This window comes from Rhinichthys klamathensis, unplaced genomic scaffold (genome assembly GCF_029890125.1).
Source record: "Rhinichthys klamathensis goyatoka isolate OS25496 unplaced genomic scaffold, OSU_Roscu_1.1 h1tg000064l_1, whole genome shotgun sequence".
NCBI lineage: Eukaryota > Metazoa > Chordata > Actinopteri > Cypriniformes > Leuciscidae > Rhinichthys > Rhinichthys klamathensis.
In genome coordinates, this window is record NW_026606607.1 from 1,062,270 (window position 1) to 1,080,692 (window position 18,423).

At 36.7% G+C, this 18,423-nt stretch overlaps 1 protein-coding gene across 11 annotated transcripts in view; it reads right to left on the reverse strand.

The window, feature by feature from the left end:
• The window catches only part of kmt2ca (lysine (K)-specific methyltransferase 2Ca), a 164,091-nt gene that overhangs the window by 74,363 nt on the left and 71,305 nt on the right, over positions 1–18,423 (reverse strand). For all 11 annotated transcript variants that reach the window (XM_056249816.1, XM_056249818.1, XM_056249819.1 and 8 more), the window contains 5 exons: positions 8,609–8,771; positions 7,583–7,754; positions 4,983–5,097; positions 2,404–2,579; positions 831–994 (listed from right to left, as the gene is read on the reverse strand). In XM_056249816.1, the coding sequence (XP_056105791.1) occupies positions 831–994; positions 2,404–2,579; positions 4,983–5,097; positions 7,583–7,754; positions 8,609–8,771 (790 nt within the window). The remainder of the gene's footprint in view (positions 1–830; positions 995–2,403; positions 2,580–4,982; positions 5,098–7,582; positions 7,755–8,608; positions 8,772–18,423) is intronic.

The following is an 18,423-nucleotide window of genomic DNA, read 5'->3' on the forward strand; positions in this document are numbered from 1 at the left end:
TTGTGCGAAAATAAAGAGACCAACTTAATATTGTAAATCTATAATTGTATGTATTTACATTCATAATTGGCACAAAAGCCAAGTTTTGATTTTAATTATATACCTTTTATGCAAACATGTCAATAGAAGTAAAGAAATGATAATACATAATTTAAGAAAAAAATTAATTCTAGGTTATTCCTGAACTTTATACCAAACACACAGCATAACAAAATTAAATACAAAAAGGAAACTAAACCAACAAACCTTTTCCTAAAAAATTTAGATATACAAGGATGTTTAATTGTGTGTTAAAAGAAAGGATCGGCAATGATCTTATGATCAATTATGTTCTTTGTTTTAATCTCAAGTGTTCAGCACTAAATTACAGGTGTAAACATGAACCAATCAAATCACATTTGATGCCATTCAAAAACGCATGTGACTACATAGCATCTGTAGTATGAACCCTGTAATTTGCTAGGGATAAATATTTTTTTGTGCTATATCAACACTGATGTAGCCAGTAAGACCCTTCCTGTGAAATCTGATCAAAAATGATAAGAGGAGATGAATTCAATATGCCAGGTGTAAACTGCAATCTGTCTAAGCTGATGTTAAAAGCTGGTGTAAACCGGGTCTTTGCATAGAGCAGTTTGTCCCAACACTTAGACACCCCAACCATTTTAGGATACATTTTTTAAATACATTTTAGGATAGTATTTACTCTAGAGTAATACAAAATAAATGACATTTTCATACAACAGCACTCTAGTACTCTATAATACAGCCAACTGCAAGGCTAACAAAAACATCAGAAGTGTGTGGAGTGCTGAGAGACATGTACTCACCCTCGATTGGCTCTGGGTCAGCGAGCGAAGGCTCCTGGCTGCTGATGGGCTGATTGTGCCCGCTCTCCTCTTGAACCTGCTTACACACTCTGCAGGTGTACCCATCCTGCACCTGACTGTTAGGGTCAGCACCCTCCTGCCTCTCACAGTCCACGTGAACCCATCTGATAGAGAAAATTACAATAAACAACCATGACTCTGACAACCATCGATGACCCAATCGAGATGAAAGCGTAATTGCATTGTTTTGTATTTATTTATTTATTTTTGGTAAACTGACATTATTTGTTAAGCTTTACATTACATGAATTTCTAGTGTTAATACAAGCAGGAGTGTAGAGCATGTGGTTTTGGTAAAGTTGAAATTTGTTATTTGAGCTAAAAAGTTCTTGCGTCCATCATGTTGTCCATAGACATTGTTTACTATGACTGTTTTTAGTGTCATACTCAATGAGCATTGTGTTTAAGATGTTGTATCAAGGTATTCAACTTTTAAAAATGCATTTTAAGACCCGGTATTCTGTCTGCATGGTCATGTAGTGAAAAATTTGGATATAAACAATATTGTCAAACTAATCTCAAGCTACAATATAACTACAATATTCTCAGAGCTATTTAAATACAATGACCTTTGAACGAATTATGTCAGTCCCATTTTGCAACTCTCGAAACATTTGCACATACATGACACATATCGTGACATACAAGATCACATGTCTGATCCCTAGTTAGTTAGTTAAAGCAAGAGAAAAATTTAATCTGCCAAACAAATGATATGAGATTTTTTTTCCATTCACAAAGACATCACTGAGGCATTTTAAAAAGCTGGCGGTTCAATTACAACGTTCTATAGAGACCTTTTGTAAGATAATTTCTCTATTAGTTAATCATAGTATTTGAAGCCTGCAGAGAAGTAATCAGCTAATATTCATCAATACCAGTCTTCACATCAGTAATGGACAACACCACTAGGCTGTAACGACGCATCAATGTAATTGATTACATTCATTACCCACTGTTTATGTTCCTAAACCCCCAAAAAAAACTCTCGAGCAGGTGCTAGTATGGCAGCGCTGTTTAATATTTACCCATCCGTTAGGCTAAAAACAGCCGATATTGGGTTTTTAACCCAGTTTTTTTTTTTGTGTGTAGTAATAATACTTAAAAAGTAATGTCATGGTAGATGCTAGTCAAATTTGGCAGATGCCAACATTCTTGAAAACCAATAAAAAACTAAAGTAAAAGAATGTGAATTTTCTTTTTAAATACAACCTAGACTATATTACACATGGGTTCACTTGCAATGAGTCTGAACATGGTTTGTGTTAACCACAATGTGTTTAGAGTGGTGAATTACCGCCTGCCGAGAGCAGGAAACCATTGCAATTCAACTGACATTTAGAAACCAAACATGTAAACGCTGAAGGATGACACTTAATGAATTTTCCTAATAAAATAACATTTTAATGAAAATTTGCGTCCTATTGTTTTTATGCAGAAACCGATTCATTAAAGCAACAGGTCACTCGAGACTGTGTGATATTGTCATAGCTGAGGGGGTCTCATTTCCTACCTCTTGCATGTGCAGCATGAGTGTTTGTCTGTAGGATTGCCAGAGTCCTGATTCTGCCCACAGATGAAGCAGAGCTGTGCTGAATCATGCTGCTGTTGACATCCTTCACACATTACACCATTAGATGACCACTGACCGTTAGGCCTCATGCCACACTGAGCACACGCCCGGCAGTTCTGCAAAACACAACGTTCAATTCACTCTGGCATCATTTAATATCATGTCAGCAAAACCATTTAAAGTGAACATGAAATCAAATTGAACCATTTCCTATTCCTGTTCTTATTGAGCATGAGACAAATGCACATTACAATATTAATAACAAATTATATTATAACCTAACTTTATGGCCCAATTAAATCCCAGTTGATTAAATAAAGGTTTAAGGCATTGCTAATGTTCTTTCATAAAGAAGGACGATTTGACCAAAATCTTATGGTATGAGTAATTGTAGTAAATACAATGCAATGGGCCATTTTTATTCTCATTAAAACAACATATACCTATTTATTTTTCTGGGAATACAAAAAAACAACAACATTTATACAGTTTATTTATACCAAAGTTTGGGGTTGGTAAGATTTTTGAAATATTATTATCTAAAATAACTGTTTTCTATTTTACTATCCAATTTATTACATTACATTTTGGTAAAGCTGATTTTCAGCAACATTACATCAGTGTTCAATGTCACATGTTTCTTCATAAATCATTCTATAGTGCTGATCTGGTGCTCAAGAAATATTTATTATTATCATCATCAATGTAGAAATATTTTGTGGAAACTTTTTTTTTTTGCAAGATTCTTTGATGAACAAAGTTCAAAAGAACAGTATTTATACATTGAAAATGTCTTTACTGTTACTTTTGATCCATTTAATGCATCCATGCTGAAAGCATTACTTTCTGTCAAAGAAAATAATCTTACTGACTCCAAACTTTGGAACAGTAGTGTATATTAAATAACCACGTGGAACTGCCTTCCTCATCTTGACCTATTTCGGACATGTCTCACTCCATTTTCGCACTATTCCATGTTTAAATAAACTGTACATAATGTAAAGCAGTCTTGCCAAGTGATGGCAAATATACACATACCTACAGTGGTGTAAACAGTATAGCAAATAATACTATTGTAATACTGTTGCTTCATCCCTATTGCGTCACGTACTGCAGAGACCAACTTAAATGACCAAAACAAATGATTTAAAAAAAGCAAAAATGACAACTAGTATCTGAACAATGACATTTGAACTTAACAACAATTGCAAACTGAACATTTTATGGGCTCTCTTAAATCAATTTGGATTGAGTTCCAGCATAATTACGGCTCTATAAATCCTCAAAAACATGTTCATCAGTCTGCATCAGCACTCAATGGGAGCAAAGCGCCAGAAAATTCCATCTCAATTAAAAAAAATCATAAATAAAAGGCACTTCAAGCTCATCAAAAGCAGCTTTTCAGCCAGCTGAAGAGGGGCAAGAATCATCTCTAATAACCACCCACAGACCCTTAGCAGGAAATCCAAGCCCTGTCAAGCCTCTGATGATGGGCAGACTCCTTTACTGAGTCCTGGATGACAGGTGGGGCTTCTTAGCCGCCTCCACAAAGTGATGGAAGCAGTCTGAGAGGGATCTGTGTGGGATTTGGTTCAGCTTTTATATTCTTTCAGATATGCAAGATATTTAGAGGTCTACTAGAAATCTAACTCAATTTAGAAAAGTGTTGTGTGGTCTCAGACTCAGATGGTTAGATCATGGACCATCTGTTGCATTCCACACAAAAAGATCTTTCTTAAAAATGTAAGTTTCAACTTGATTGGCTGACTTCATGCTATTTCTGGTCAAAGTGACGACAGATTTTTTAAATCAATGTTCCAATGGCCCAATAGTGCTCTGTTAAGTGTATTTAATAGGGCATTTGACCATCTTAAGTTGGCTTTGCTACAGTCCCAAACAACCTGAATATTATTGGCAGTATTACTTAAAATGCATAACATTTGTTTTTCTTTTTACACTTGGCATCTAGTCAATAGGTTTGTATTACACATTCTGATTCAATTACAACATGTCAAATATTTTTGGGGTTAAATCAAAGGGTGTTTTTTTATATTCTGATTCATCTGGAGGCTAATTGGTTTGATTTTGATTTATTATTTATTAAAAATCCTTAGGGAGAAAATATACAGGGAAAAATACAAGGCTTTTATAGTGGAGATGAACATCTACCCCACAAATCACTCACACAGCTCTTCAAAGTCGGCCGATACCATAAGTGAGTGTACAGGAGAAGTGCATCAAAACCATCTAGTACAGCATGCACATTAGGAATAATTACACCCAGGTAATGAATTCATCATGGCGATTAAATCTAGCTCCAGCATCATTCCATAGGGAATATACAGTATGCTGATGAGATGAAAAACCAATGCACTCTTCAATCCCACAGTCCATAAACACCCACGGGTTGCGTGTTACGGGCTCATAACGGAAATGAAAGCACTGTGTCTCTCTTCTCAAAGCAGGGCAGCATCACTGTCACACTGCTGTTTGTAGTCCATACACAAACACAAGCTTACCTTGCACCTCCAGCCATTGGTGGGTATTGTGTCCACGATGGGCTGCAGGCAGAATGTGTGATACCCTTTATCACACATGTCACACACCAGCATCTTGCTGTCTTCCCCTGGGTTCCTACAGACCAGAAAAAGGATACTGTAGATTAGAACAGAGGATGATTTCAGACACAGGGTTAGGGGCTTTTGCAAAGACGGCATTCTGACCTATTATACTGTTAACTGTTCGTTTGCAGCTTGTGGCCAGTTAGGCAGGTTTCAGTGACAAGAAATCTGCCTATCCTGGGTGAAAGTGCTTTTAGCCAATCAGAAGAGAATTCATGTTTAATGTATTATGTAGAGCAGAAATGGACAGTAGGCAGTGACTGAAAAAATGACCTGTTGTTTGCTGCAATCTAGCCCTTTGTTTTATAGTTCAGCCTTTTTCATTTAGCATTTTCTTCTTTTTGTGTTGGGATGCACTGAAATTTTGCCTACCGACAATTTTCAGCATAAACAGCTTTTTCCGGTTTCGGGGCAAAATCATTGACCCGAAACAGACATTTAATTAGCACTTCTTCAATGGCACGTTTCGACTGTGTTAAGCATCTATTTTGTGGACACAATGTGGATAAGCTACAACAGTTAAACATGTCAACTGTGTGCTTGTACACCTTGTAGGCTATGCAATGTCACTTAACGTTACATTTACCTTAAAAAAATCTATTTAATGTCCATGAACTCATTAGTTTAAAAAAAATAACTCTAGGAGAAAAGCATTTTGCATTACATATTCATTATATTTTTAATTACTTAACCTGTTAGTGGTCTTTAATGTATGTTTGAATAAATCTGTCATGAAAACAAGTTATTACAGTTGATTGTTCATTAAATGTTTATATATCACACACAGAATGGAATAGACCTTATGTGAAATTTAAATGTTTGTACAACCCATGTTTAGCTATTTGGGCATTTGATTAATTAATAGATTATTAATTTATTATTTATTTTTGGTTTCTGTTTTTGGCCCAGAATTTTGAGGCAAAATTTGTGTGCCTCACCAATTTTAGCTGGAAGTAGGTTTGACAATTTAAAGCCCTATCAGCCATGGAGTGTAGACATGTTTGATGGACTACTGGAAGACCATGCTGAGAGAAGTGAAGATTACGGTGTAAATCGTGATTCCAGTGTAAACACATTTATGCCAATTATGAACCAAGATGATCGTTTAGATGTACATGTTACTCCTGTTGTTATGCTACAATAATTCAGTGAGAAATATCAGAAGCAGTCATTTAATTAATGAGTTATTTTTCCATTTATGTCTAGTACTAAGGTGATTCAAGTTTGTGACTGGGCCGTGGGCTTGATCAAATTAACTGTCATTATCCATTTAGAGACTACCATCTACAGAGAGATGTTTAATCGATTAAAAAGCTGATTAACAGAAGGGGTTGTTCCCCATTCTGTCAGTTTCAAAATGTAAAGCACAACGCAAATTTTTCTATTTTCCAATATTTTTTGTGAATTTTAGTGAAGTGTTAATTTAATTTCCACTTTTTTGCAACAAATTTAAAAATCAATATTGGTCAAACACCATGATGTAAAACTATATTATCAACTGATCTACTCTCAAGACATCAGCCATTAAAAAAGCACTGTTAACTGCAGCCACCCCTCCTCAGCCCAATACAACCTTATTTTACATACACAAGCAAACAAACACCCCATTAAATTCTCCCCATGAGCAATAACACTTTCACTGTGACTTTTCAGAGCCAAAATGTGTCTAAGTGGTAAATCAGAGAGGAGAAAGTCAGATTTATAGAGCTACAAGGAGGATAGGGTGACGTTCCGGAGATTTATCCATTTCCAGTCCTATATTTTCAGCCAATGCAAATCCACCTCATCTGATATTTACAGCCGCGCTGAGCCATTACATTCATGTTCACCCAGATCAAGACAGATGCACGTTTTGCCTTTCCCAGCCGTGCTGTATCTGATTCCCAGTCCAGCAGCACATCACAGTGGAGAATACAGAGCTTAAACGCAATACAATCTATTTAAACTACACTGCAATTGAATAAAAATATATATATCAAATAGAATGCACTTTGTTTACATTTTCTGCACTGATCTGAAAATCTATGGATTTATATTATCCACCTTATTTTTTATCTATAAGCGAGAGAGGCCTTTTGTAAATTCAGTGTTTGGCTTTTTGTGACACCCGCTTCCAATTATTTTCAGATGTACGAAAGAGCTTGTCATGCTGCTTGATACGGCAAACCAATTCTTTTTTATATTTCTTACCATTTTACTTCAATGTATTGTCTTCATTATAAACACACTGGTTAGTCCAAAGAGTTTCACCGTTTACTGCACTTTGTTCTTCTCGTTATTCCCCTATAGCGGGTTATGATTTAGAAGTCTCGCAGATTCACAGAAAACAGCTTACTTGGATATAGCAGAACATATAAAACAGACTACTGAGAGAGGCTGAGGTAGCTGAAAGCATTCTCAAATCCGCCACAAATCTAAAGGTAAAGAGTACAATTTTCTGAACGATGAGTGATCAAATTCTCCAGAAGTCTGAATGTCCAGGTGAGCTGGATACTCACTTGCATGCCAGGCAGACTTTGCACTCAGGACACTGCCAGCCGGCCCTCTTCAGCGGGGTCACAGTGATGTCCAGACAGGCCCCATGGTAATGCTGGCCACATGTGCAGCAAAACAGCTGATCGAGTAAGTCTCCAGAACTGTCACACACCAGACAGTTCACCTCATCTTTTGCTGAAAAGAGAAAATATATATAATGGGTCTCGAACTCCACACTGCATGTCTTAGATGCAGTAATATATGTGTCTTGGCGAGGATTCACGCAAATATTATCTGTTATATCTTAAATAAACATTTGGTTAACTGTTGGGGAATATCATCTGATGTGTAACATTATATTACATCCAGCGGTACAGTAGGTCAGAATATAGGATGTCTGTAAAAAACAAAAAAAATTGGTTTCATGGGGAAAAAAGTTCAATACATATTTTCCCTATAGATATTTGGTTTTGACCTAGAGTGTGCTACATTTGGTGTTATTACCAGGGATGTTAAGGTAATACCACCCAAAACTTAAACCTTAAAGCACTGTTTATTTCCTTTGTACCTTTGTTTTATCGTATTCGTCCTATTGTTTGTAATTTGCCTCTTTGTTCTTATTTTTAATAGTTGAAAAATGTAAATGTAATGTAAATGTAACTATATATTACCAAGCTGAGCAAAGAGTTGTTGGTATTTAAATAGTTATTTTGTCATCGTTTGTTTACATTGATGTTAAAATGACATTGTCAGATTTGAGACATTACTTTTTATGTAATGATAAAAAACAGCTGTTCACTTTCAGAAGTTGTAGTGATGAGAAAGAATGTGTTATACATTGCTTATATCATTTTCAGTTTTTACATTTTGTGTATATATATATATATATATATAATTGACATTGATTTTACACACTTAAAGCAATATCGTAAGTTATAGCATATCGCAATTCTCGTGCAGGGAATTCGTGCAGCCCTAACTAAAACAAAAAGCCTTAAGATTTTGTCAACGAATCAGCAGAAGGGAATGTGTGTACCACAGAAACTCACATCGGATGAGGGCTTGCTGGATGTGATCCGGGCAGAGGAGGGTGTATGTCTTTATGTTCTGGAAGGTTCCGGCAGCAGCTGCACAGGGGTAATGAAAGGAGCGCCCACAGCTCTCCTCACAGCACTTTATGGATGCTCCAAGGCGCTTACAGTATGCACAGCACTACAAAAGTTAATACAGACACATAAATATTGGTGGTGTAGTTGCAGTAAAAAAAAAAAAAAAAATACTCTGTACGTCACAATTAGACATGCAGTTCAGTTTCATTTAGATTATATTAATTTCAGGCCAATATGAACTGTTATTTTTACACAGCTCCAAAACTGCTCAAGGAGGTGAATAATATTTTGCATTTATAATTCGTTTACCCTCTTTATGGTTTTCTTTAGATTAAGTAGCACAGGTCCCTAAAACTGAATCATTTGCTAGACTGTTTTTCCCCTTGTTATTACCGTTATTGTTATGAGCATATCTCTGGTGAGCACCTGTACGCATCCATGGACCGTCATCAACAGAATACACAAGCTTTTATGCAGGCTACAAATGCAAACTTCATTAGTAGCAATCGCTCGATTCACCAAAGTTGCAAGATTCATGGAATTACATGTTTATTGGATTTTCAAAGACGTGTTTAAATGATAAAAATGTGTACTTGCTGAATGCCAATGGTACAAGAGAAAGTATTACAGTGTTTTCCTTTCTACTACCACTAATAGAAATGCAAATGCTATAATACTTTTTCATATACCATTTACTTTCTTTGTTTAACAGTTCTTTCAAAAATTATTTGTAAAATAATGAAGATGGATAATCGGAGGTCCTGTACGTCTGCAATGGTGTATCAAATTAAAAGGCCCTCTTAACCTGACCCTGCATCAAGCGCACTCAGATTAGTTTGTTGTTTAATTCATGTAATGCATCCATTTGCGGTTTATTTTCTGTACAGCGATTCAGTGTTACTTATTATACTATATTATCAGTGTTGGGATGGTTACTTTGGAAATGTAATAGGTTACAGATTACAAGTTACCCTATTTAAAATTGTATAAGTAGTGTAACAATTAGTGCTGTCAAACGATTAAAATATTTAATTGCGATTAATCACATTAATGTCATAGTTAACTCGTGATTAATCGCACATTTTTATCTATTCTAGAATCTAAATGTCTCTTGATTTCTTTTTGTCCCGTTATTTTTTTCTCATTTTTAATGCTCATCAACATTCTCACTTGGAGCAAATAATAAATCTCTCACACAATGTAACACTGTCCATCAATAAAAGGGTGAAAGAAATACTGACGAGATCCTGCTATTGACGAGGGGGCGGAGAATTCGCATCAGCTGTGTGTGTGTGTGCTTGGCCATCAAGTGGTATTTCAGACTGGACGTGCTGTGATCGCGATGATGATAGCTCAGTTCACAACGACAAAACACACAGATCACTTTGGTCTCGTCAATGCAACCATTTGGCAACTTTTTAAAAGTAAACTTTCCATTCAGAATCTTATTGGCATCCATTTCGGCGTCTCGCGCTCGCCATCCACTCAAACCGTAACGTTAACCAACTATTTGGCCGGCTCGCAAGCCCAAACAAGTGTGTGCCTGTTGTTTTGCTTCCGGTCTAGCTAGATCAGCTTGCACTTTGGTCAACGAAGCAACAAAACGTCCTCGCACGGCACAAGCCATTGAAATGAATGGGTTTCATAGCGCAGCGCCGCGCATGGCGCGTCCTGTTGCAAAAGCATGTGAAAAAAACTACAAAGTTTGCTAGGCCAAAAAGACCGTTAATCGCGCGATAAAAAAATTGACGCCGTTAATAACGCGTTTAACTGACAGCCCTTGTAACAATATAAAATACTTTATTAAAAAAATGTAACTGATTACATTTGATTTTAATTATTTTTTCTAAATTTCTAACAAATGTTTTCAACTGTGTTAATCATTTTCAAACATTTAAACCAGGCAAGGTTAAACTTACAGTAGTACTCAACACTGATTACTGTCAGACTTTCAAAATCCGTCATCACTTGAATTAAGATTTTAAACAAAAAATTATGTTAAAGCACAGCCACCACAAAATCAGACTTTAGCTCTTCTTTTTACTTTGAGATCGTTCTCGAGGTTAAATAAAGATTTCTGGATGAAACGATTTTTAAATGTCCAGCACTGGAACACATTTTTTATCACTCGCCATGGTGGCAACTCAGACAGGTTGTAGTCTAAAGCTTTCAGCGGCAATATGGATTGATGTAATTGGCAGGAGTGGTGCGCTGCAAATTCAAACGAAAACCAATCAAAAGCATCAGAACAGCATTGCTTTACTAAACAGCCTTTAAATGGCAGAAGGCATCGTGCAAAACACAAACAGGCAAACCAACAAATTAATATTATTCAACATATCCTAGCTTTTTACAGAAAATATTCAGATGTAACCCCTTTGTAATCGTTAACATTTTCATAAGTAGCTAATGTAATTAAACATTTTTTTCTCAGTAACTGTAACGGATTACAGTTACATTTATTTTGTAATTAAATTACATAACGCCATTAAATGTAACTAATTACTCCCCAACACAGTACATTATTAAACTTCCAGACACATGAAATGAACCATACCACAAACAAGTACTGCATTGCAAACAGTACACTTTGTTTTTCTAAAAAAGAAACCAAATTTCCATTAAGGTGTATTGACACACATTTGGTGTGACCTTTAAAAGTAAAAACAAAACAACACATCCCTTTAAAACACCTTAACACAGTATGTGAAAATTCCAACTGTGCTGAAACACATTCTTTTTTCTTTTTTTTTATCCCAGTGTAGGTCAATGACCAATAATACATAAGCTGTTGGACTCAAAGAACATAAACAGCCACACCGACAAGCAGCATATAAATTATGTGGCAAGCGATTACTGACAATTTAATTAATTTATTAGGGTAATATAAAGTATGTGACTGCAGAAACTATTATCTACATTCTGTATCCTTATTTGCATTCACTGTGAAGATTACATGTGGTTCTTGGTTTACAGATTGTTTTTTTATATATATAATTTGTTGTTATTTACTGTGAGTAGTTTACTTCATTGAAAAACACATGCTATTTTTCAACAGCAAAAAAAATTATATTAACATCAGACTTTTTAAATAATCATTTAAAATAAAATGTATATTTCATGTAGTATCAAAAATGCAGTGGTAAGTGGCAAAAACGTCCATCTGTTAATTGTGTCGCCATAATCCTGAACAGCAAGGTTGTCATAACACGCTGTTCCTCTCACAGGTCCATTTGATCGTTACATACTTCCCCCTCTTTCAGCCTGTATTTTTTCAGCCTTTCAGATATATCCAGTAAAGCATTCGGGATCAAGGCAAATGCCATTCAAAATAAGGACTAGGATGAAAACTGGCCAGACATTTAAATCACCACCATGGAAAAAGCACTTACACTTTAAATAATAGAGAAAGCAAGGGCCTGAGAAAACGGCCCTAAACTAAAAATGTCTCTAGTCAGCACTCTCTCTAGCTCTCTCATGCTTTAGAAACCCTTGGCCTAAGGCCCAAATGCAACAATCTGCAAATACCTTTTAACACCGAGCTTTAAGCAATTATCGCCCAGGCGGTGAGTCCACTGAGGCTGACAGCAGCCTATACCCACAATGCTCTTTTCTGAACCGCTCTGAAGGACAGACATGTAGAGCTCTATGGCCATACTGTCCACTCTCGGGGCTGGCTGGGTTTTGAGTATCTCATCACTATTCCATGCCTCAAATAATTGAAACCATCCCCTCAGACATCTCCTTCATGGGGTGAAAAAGTTACAGCTGATCCATTATTGCTGCCAAAACTCCAAGGACACTATTATAAAGTAGAACAGCATTCCCTCCTTGAAATCCTATATGCAAAGAGGCATAATGGCAGCATTCCAAACGGAGCAGGCCAGTGATGAAAGATGCAGTAAAGTGTTGGATGAGTGTGCCGTACTATGCACAATGTCAGCTGGTTTGTGTCTCGGTCAGTCAGTGTGTGGACAGTGTTATGCAGCGATTCTGTTTATAGCATGTGGAACGCTTTATAGACATAACCTTAATCCAGCGATTGGAAGTTGTTTTTGCATATTTGCAACTCATTTCTACCCGTTCCGACTGCTCTCTTGTCTAAAAGTCAAGAACGCATTACAAAACTGACCTGATTTACTTTGTAAAAGCATGTTCTTGGTTTTATACATGTTTTATTTGTAACCTTTAGTGTTATTTTTGACTAAATCTATGATGAAAATTGTTCGTTGACGACCTTTTTTCCCCCCATGACTACGACGAGACGACACCAACGTCTTTAAACGATAACTGTGACTATATCAACATGGAATATCATTGATGAAAAAAGACGAGACTAAAATGGAGTTAATAAATAAAAACTTTACAAAAACCTCGACTTATTTATGACAAATAAAAATAGACAAACTACCGATATTACAGTTTTTAACAAGCCTCTACAAGCTTTCATGCTTGCGGTTGCCAGATATCAGGAGTTTAAATCCCCCAATCAGAGATTTTCGGTAAAAGGATACATTCAAATTAAGTCATAGGAAGATGATCTGGGGTAAGGGACTGTGTGAAGTTCAGGTCATCCTCTCTGAACTTTACTATTTCACAGCTCTGCAAGTCTCACTGCCAGGACAAACCTACATTAAACTCCTTATTGAAGCAAGTCAGTTCATTCAGCAGCCATCCTGGCAATATCCTCCGGTAGCTGACACTTTCCATGAATAGGGTACAAATTGGTTTCTTTTTCTCTCTCTTAAGAAATAGAGGAATAAAAGAATCATGGACTTTGTTTTGAGAACTATTGTCGCTGTCTGGCGGAAACTCCATGCACCATGTTGTCAAAGTTGATATTGTGGCTTTATATATGGTCAGACACTTGCATGTGTCATTATATTATTAATATTTCACAAAAATCAAGCTCAAATGGAGTTACAAGGCTTTTGACCAGCAAATTTCAGAGAATGTCGGATTTATACGCGTTTTGTCTGTCATTAAAATGGCCGCATCTGAGGCAGTAAGTGCAATGCATTAGGTTTTCATTACCTTACAGGTTATAAAGTTTATTGTAGCGGTGGGGGCGCTCATTTTTTTTTCTGACACTTGGCCATAATCTCGTGTTATTAAAGACAAAGTACTTTGCAGAGGCTATTTAAGACAGTACTAGCAATGACTTGATGACAAATTCTAGACTGACACTCTTCTCCACTCCTCAAATACATAAAACATTACTCAAGAAACATATATATATATATATATATATATATAAAGAAGGATATAAAATATGAACAAAGAACCAGTTCTTTAATTAACCTTGCATTGCAAAGTCCAAACTGTGTGCGGTACTTCATTCACAATAGAGGCGTGGTGGAGTTAAGAACTTTTACTGACAGTTTGTGGTTCCAATGGAGTTAAAAAGTTTAGTCACATGTTCTTTTTAATATTTTTCATTGGTTAGATATTTTCAAAACACACAGACAGATGTAAAGGGTGGACAATAATAATGATTTATTAATAAATGGAAAAAATAGAAATATGGAGATATGAGGTTTCCGCCCAACAGCGAAGTAGTTAAAATATTCTTAACGTAGAAGTAGTTAACTACTTCTATTTTAATAGCGATTAAAATAGAAGCAGTTCGTTTTTAAATCTATTTTCCCCTTAAAAAAAACATTTCGGTGTATGTTCCACCCAGAGGTCTTGACCTTCATGACTGTTTCTAACAATTATAATTTTACATAAAAACTGTGACAATCTGTTTTATTATGTTGATATTCAACTGACTGTAGTAAAAAAAATTTAAAAATTAAAATTTTATTTAGTAAAAATGTATTTTTTACCATGTTTAAGTGACCATAAAAATACTGTATGCTTAAACATTTACCACAGTTTATTTACAATTAAAAAAAAAAAATGCTTAAAAATTGTGACTAAGGAAGTGACATCATTTGGACCCTTTCTACAGCATTACAGGAAGAAAAAAAATAAACATTACATTTTCTCAATTTCTAGATAAACGGCAGTGTTGACAAGTTTCCAGCTCAACCATTCAACCTGTTGCCTGAGTTATTGCAAGAAAAATTATGAAACAATTATCATTATTTTTTACCCCAAATATAATATCTACAAAATGGCATGCATATTCCAACCAAACAAGGCCAGGCACTGCTAATCACATACTGGCTGGCCTTGAGCTCCTAAACATACGGTAAATCAACTGGGCTCAGTGTTAGAAGACCAGGTCTACCTTAAAAAAGGCCCCAGTCACCCCGGTCATAAACTGTTCTCCCCTCTGCTGTCTGGCAAACAGTAACTAACAAACCCTTCAATCAAAGTCCACTGGATTACTGAACAGCTTCTACATGCAGGCAATAAAGCTGCTAAATGGGTAAGCTGCAGAGCAACAGCTCTAATGGTCACTGTGGCACTCCCATATAGAGAAAGTGTGGAAAACCTAGCATGATGTAAAGTTAAGGCATCATCTGAATCATTTACTTTGTGAACAACTCTTCCCACTGAATCAATTATCAGTTGCTGCTGCAGCAGAGAAGCAGAGTACCAGAGGAAGATACACCAAAACAAAAGGAAAGTCTTCTGAACAACATTTTCACTGACCACAATCTTGACATCGATACCATGGGGAAACACTTCCAGATATTTTTTTATATTATCTTATATTATCTCATTTTAATATTATCTGCTGTCACTTTAGGCCTGACACACGGATCCATTATACTGTTACACATTTCTTTCTCAACTGTTAATGTTTACTTAAAACATAACCGACTGTGTTTACGTACATTCTCGCCAAGACCGGCATTTTGACTATTTTTTGGTGTGTATTTGACTGTTTAAGCACAATAAGCAGCGAAAAAGAACTCACTTTAGTACTGAGAGGCGACTTTAAAAAAAATTATGCATAATCCCATGCCGAAATTCAAGCCCTGTAACACCAAGATTATTCATCCGAAGCAAATTAAAACAAAGGAGTGAGGAGAGGCGAGTTTGTGTGTCAACTCGCTGTCAGAGAGATGAGTGAACGAGAACGTCCAGCTGATATCGTGTATCTGCGGAATGTGTGTATTGGAAGCGTTTCAGAATTTCAGTATCGATATGTATTGAAAAATCTATATTTTTGACAAAACTACACTGCAGTTTATTATTTCAGATGTTTTTTTTTTATAAGACTACAACTGAAAAATGTATATATTATATATAAAATGTAACCCGCCAAAGTGGTTAGTAGGAGTGACTCGGTTACACGCCGCTGCTGAAATCCAATCACGTTTGGCGCGTGTTAATGTCAAGCCCTGCTAATGAAATATTGCTCATCTCACAGAAAACAAGGACCACAATTACACTAAAAGAGTAAGTTTCTATTTGAATTGTTGAAGTTTTGAGAGATCTGTACTGTATTTTGTATATCCACACACTCATATAGATGCAATGTGCTTTTCCACAAAAATCTGATCCCAGGTGAAGAGAACAAGCTGATATAAAAATTAATTACTCCTAATATGCTTTCCCTGCCCGGGTTCGGCGCGCCCCTGCGTCTGCCACATTGCATTGTGTTAATTAGTAGAGTTGCACAAGAGAGACGGCTGTGGCAGTTCTGAACTGCTCCACTAATTAGAAAATATTTAAAAGACCAGGGGACCGACACAACCTCTCCAGTCTCTTCCACTGCCAATAATAACCCCATTCATGATTAACTCTGAATACTTTATCAACAGTCAGCGCATTTGTCATTCCTCCACAGAAATTACTCTCAGGGTAAGTTAAAGCTCAAGTTTGCGACTGCATTCAAAAATACAAACCGGCGCAACACGGGCCCACTCAACTCTACTATTAGCCCTTTGCCACAAAAAAATATGCTGGATCGAGGGATCAGTAAAGCTCTGCCAAATTCAGCCCACATGTCCACGGAGATAAACAATGGCGTCACTGACTATGTTACTATAAAACCCTCTCATAAAAAACAATATAGTGCAGTCTTTATTAACTTGCATATTTGCTACTAAGAGAGTTTTGAGAACATAGTTTTAACTTTCGTAATCAGAATAGGGCTGCATGATTAATCGAAATGCGCTGTGTCTCAGAGCTGCTCTGAAACACTGTGCTTTCAGTGTCTTCGAGCAGCTCATTTGGCAGTAAATTGCTGCTCTACACAAACTCATCTCTGCATGTGATCTGATTCCCCCCCCCTTCCCTTCCCTTTTTGATGCTTGTTATGTGCATTTGGGAAAGCAACATGTGCCAACCATCTTTTATTTATTTATTTGATGTTTAAACCATATAATTAATAATAATAATAATTATATAACAACAACATTTTAGGCCAAATTGAGTAGCTACAATAATGTACAGCAAACTCATTTTAAAATGATTATTTTATGTCTTTTGCATATAATTTTTTTTACCAAAATCATGCAGCCCTACATCATATGCAATTACATATATCAAGTAAAAACAATACTTTTAGGGATGCAGAATATATTCACTTTTCCCCCGTCATCATTTTCTAAAAAATTTGGCAGCCGGCGGCAGCATTTTTGATCATATATTCACATGATAAAAGGGTACAGGTTGATGGAAGAGCCCTTTTAAAAACTTTAATGGCTCTTTCTGGTTTACGCATTTCATCATCTTCACTTGATTTTGGTTTCAGATCTGCTGTACTCTTTCAGAATATGCACAACAGCGGGGAAGTGAAGGAAAGGAGTTAATACCACATTGGTCATCATCCCCAATTTTTACATCATCAACTACATCTATCATAGCATCATTTAAAGCAACACCATGTGATTTTTCCTCAGCGGTCGCCCTACAGGTTGGAAGCAGAATTGTCCATTACTGCTGTCGTAAATAATTTAGCCTACCGCAGCCTACTGTCGCACGCGCACGCTCGCTGTTTATCCAGCACTGGCTTTGGAATCAACAATGGCAGACATCCCAACCTGCAAGAAGTCATTTCAGGGAGGTATATCTTGGTGACTGGATTGTTGACGGGGGGAGGGGGAGGGGGGAGGGGGAGGGGGGAGGGGGGGGGGTGCGGCTGGTGGCGGGTTGACTAGCTTTCGTGAGGCACACTCGCAAGGTCTCTCGCTCTCTCTCTCTCTGCCGTGCTCACGCTATGTATGTTATGCGCGCAGTATGTTCTGTCTCGCATGCGCGCTCTAGATTCCGGCAGATCTGAACTAATTTGTGGGCATCAGGGAGACGCAGGAGACTCCCGGGAGACTTGGGATGTCTGCAATGGCCACAGACAATTTGAGGAAGTGGTGGGGGAAGTGACGTATGCCGTAAAGCAGTCGAATTTTGTAGTTCTTTTTGTGCACGGGTTCCTACCCGAAACCCGAAGTTACATAATGCCAGTAAAAGCGATACAGACCACGTCAGGCTATGGCAGACGTGTCATTTAACTTATTTTAAGTCGATGTACCATCACAAGGGTCTTGGAAATATATTATGAAGGTTGAAAAACTACATAGTGTTACTTTAATGCTCACCTAAAGTTAATCTTTAAACATTAATAAATGAACACTGGTAAATGTCATCTTTAGCAAATCTACAAAAAAAAAGTCTATTTATCATTCGATTTGTTGATTGTAATTGAAGAGCTCTAGTTTTCAAATTGCTCTTTTGAACAGAATACTTGGTGAGGAAATTGTCTCACCTCTCCACCTCCAACGTACTGATGGAGACCAGCAAGTGTACAAAACAGAATTACTTTTTCATTGGTATATGTACATGGAACAGCGCCAGAT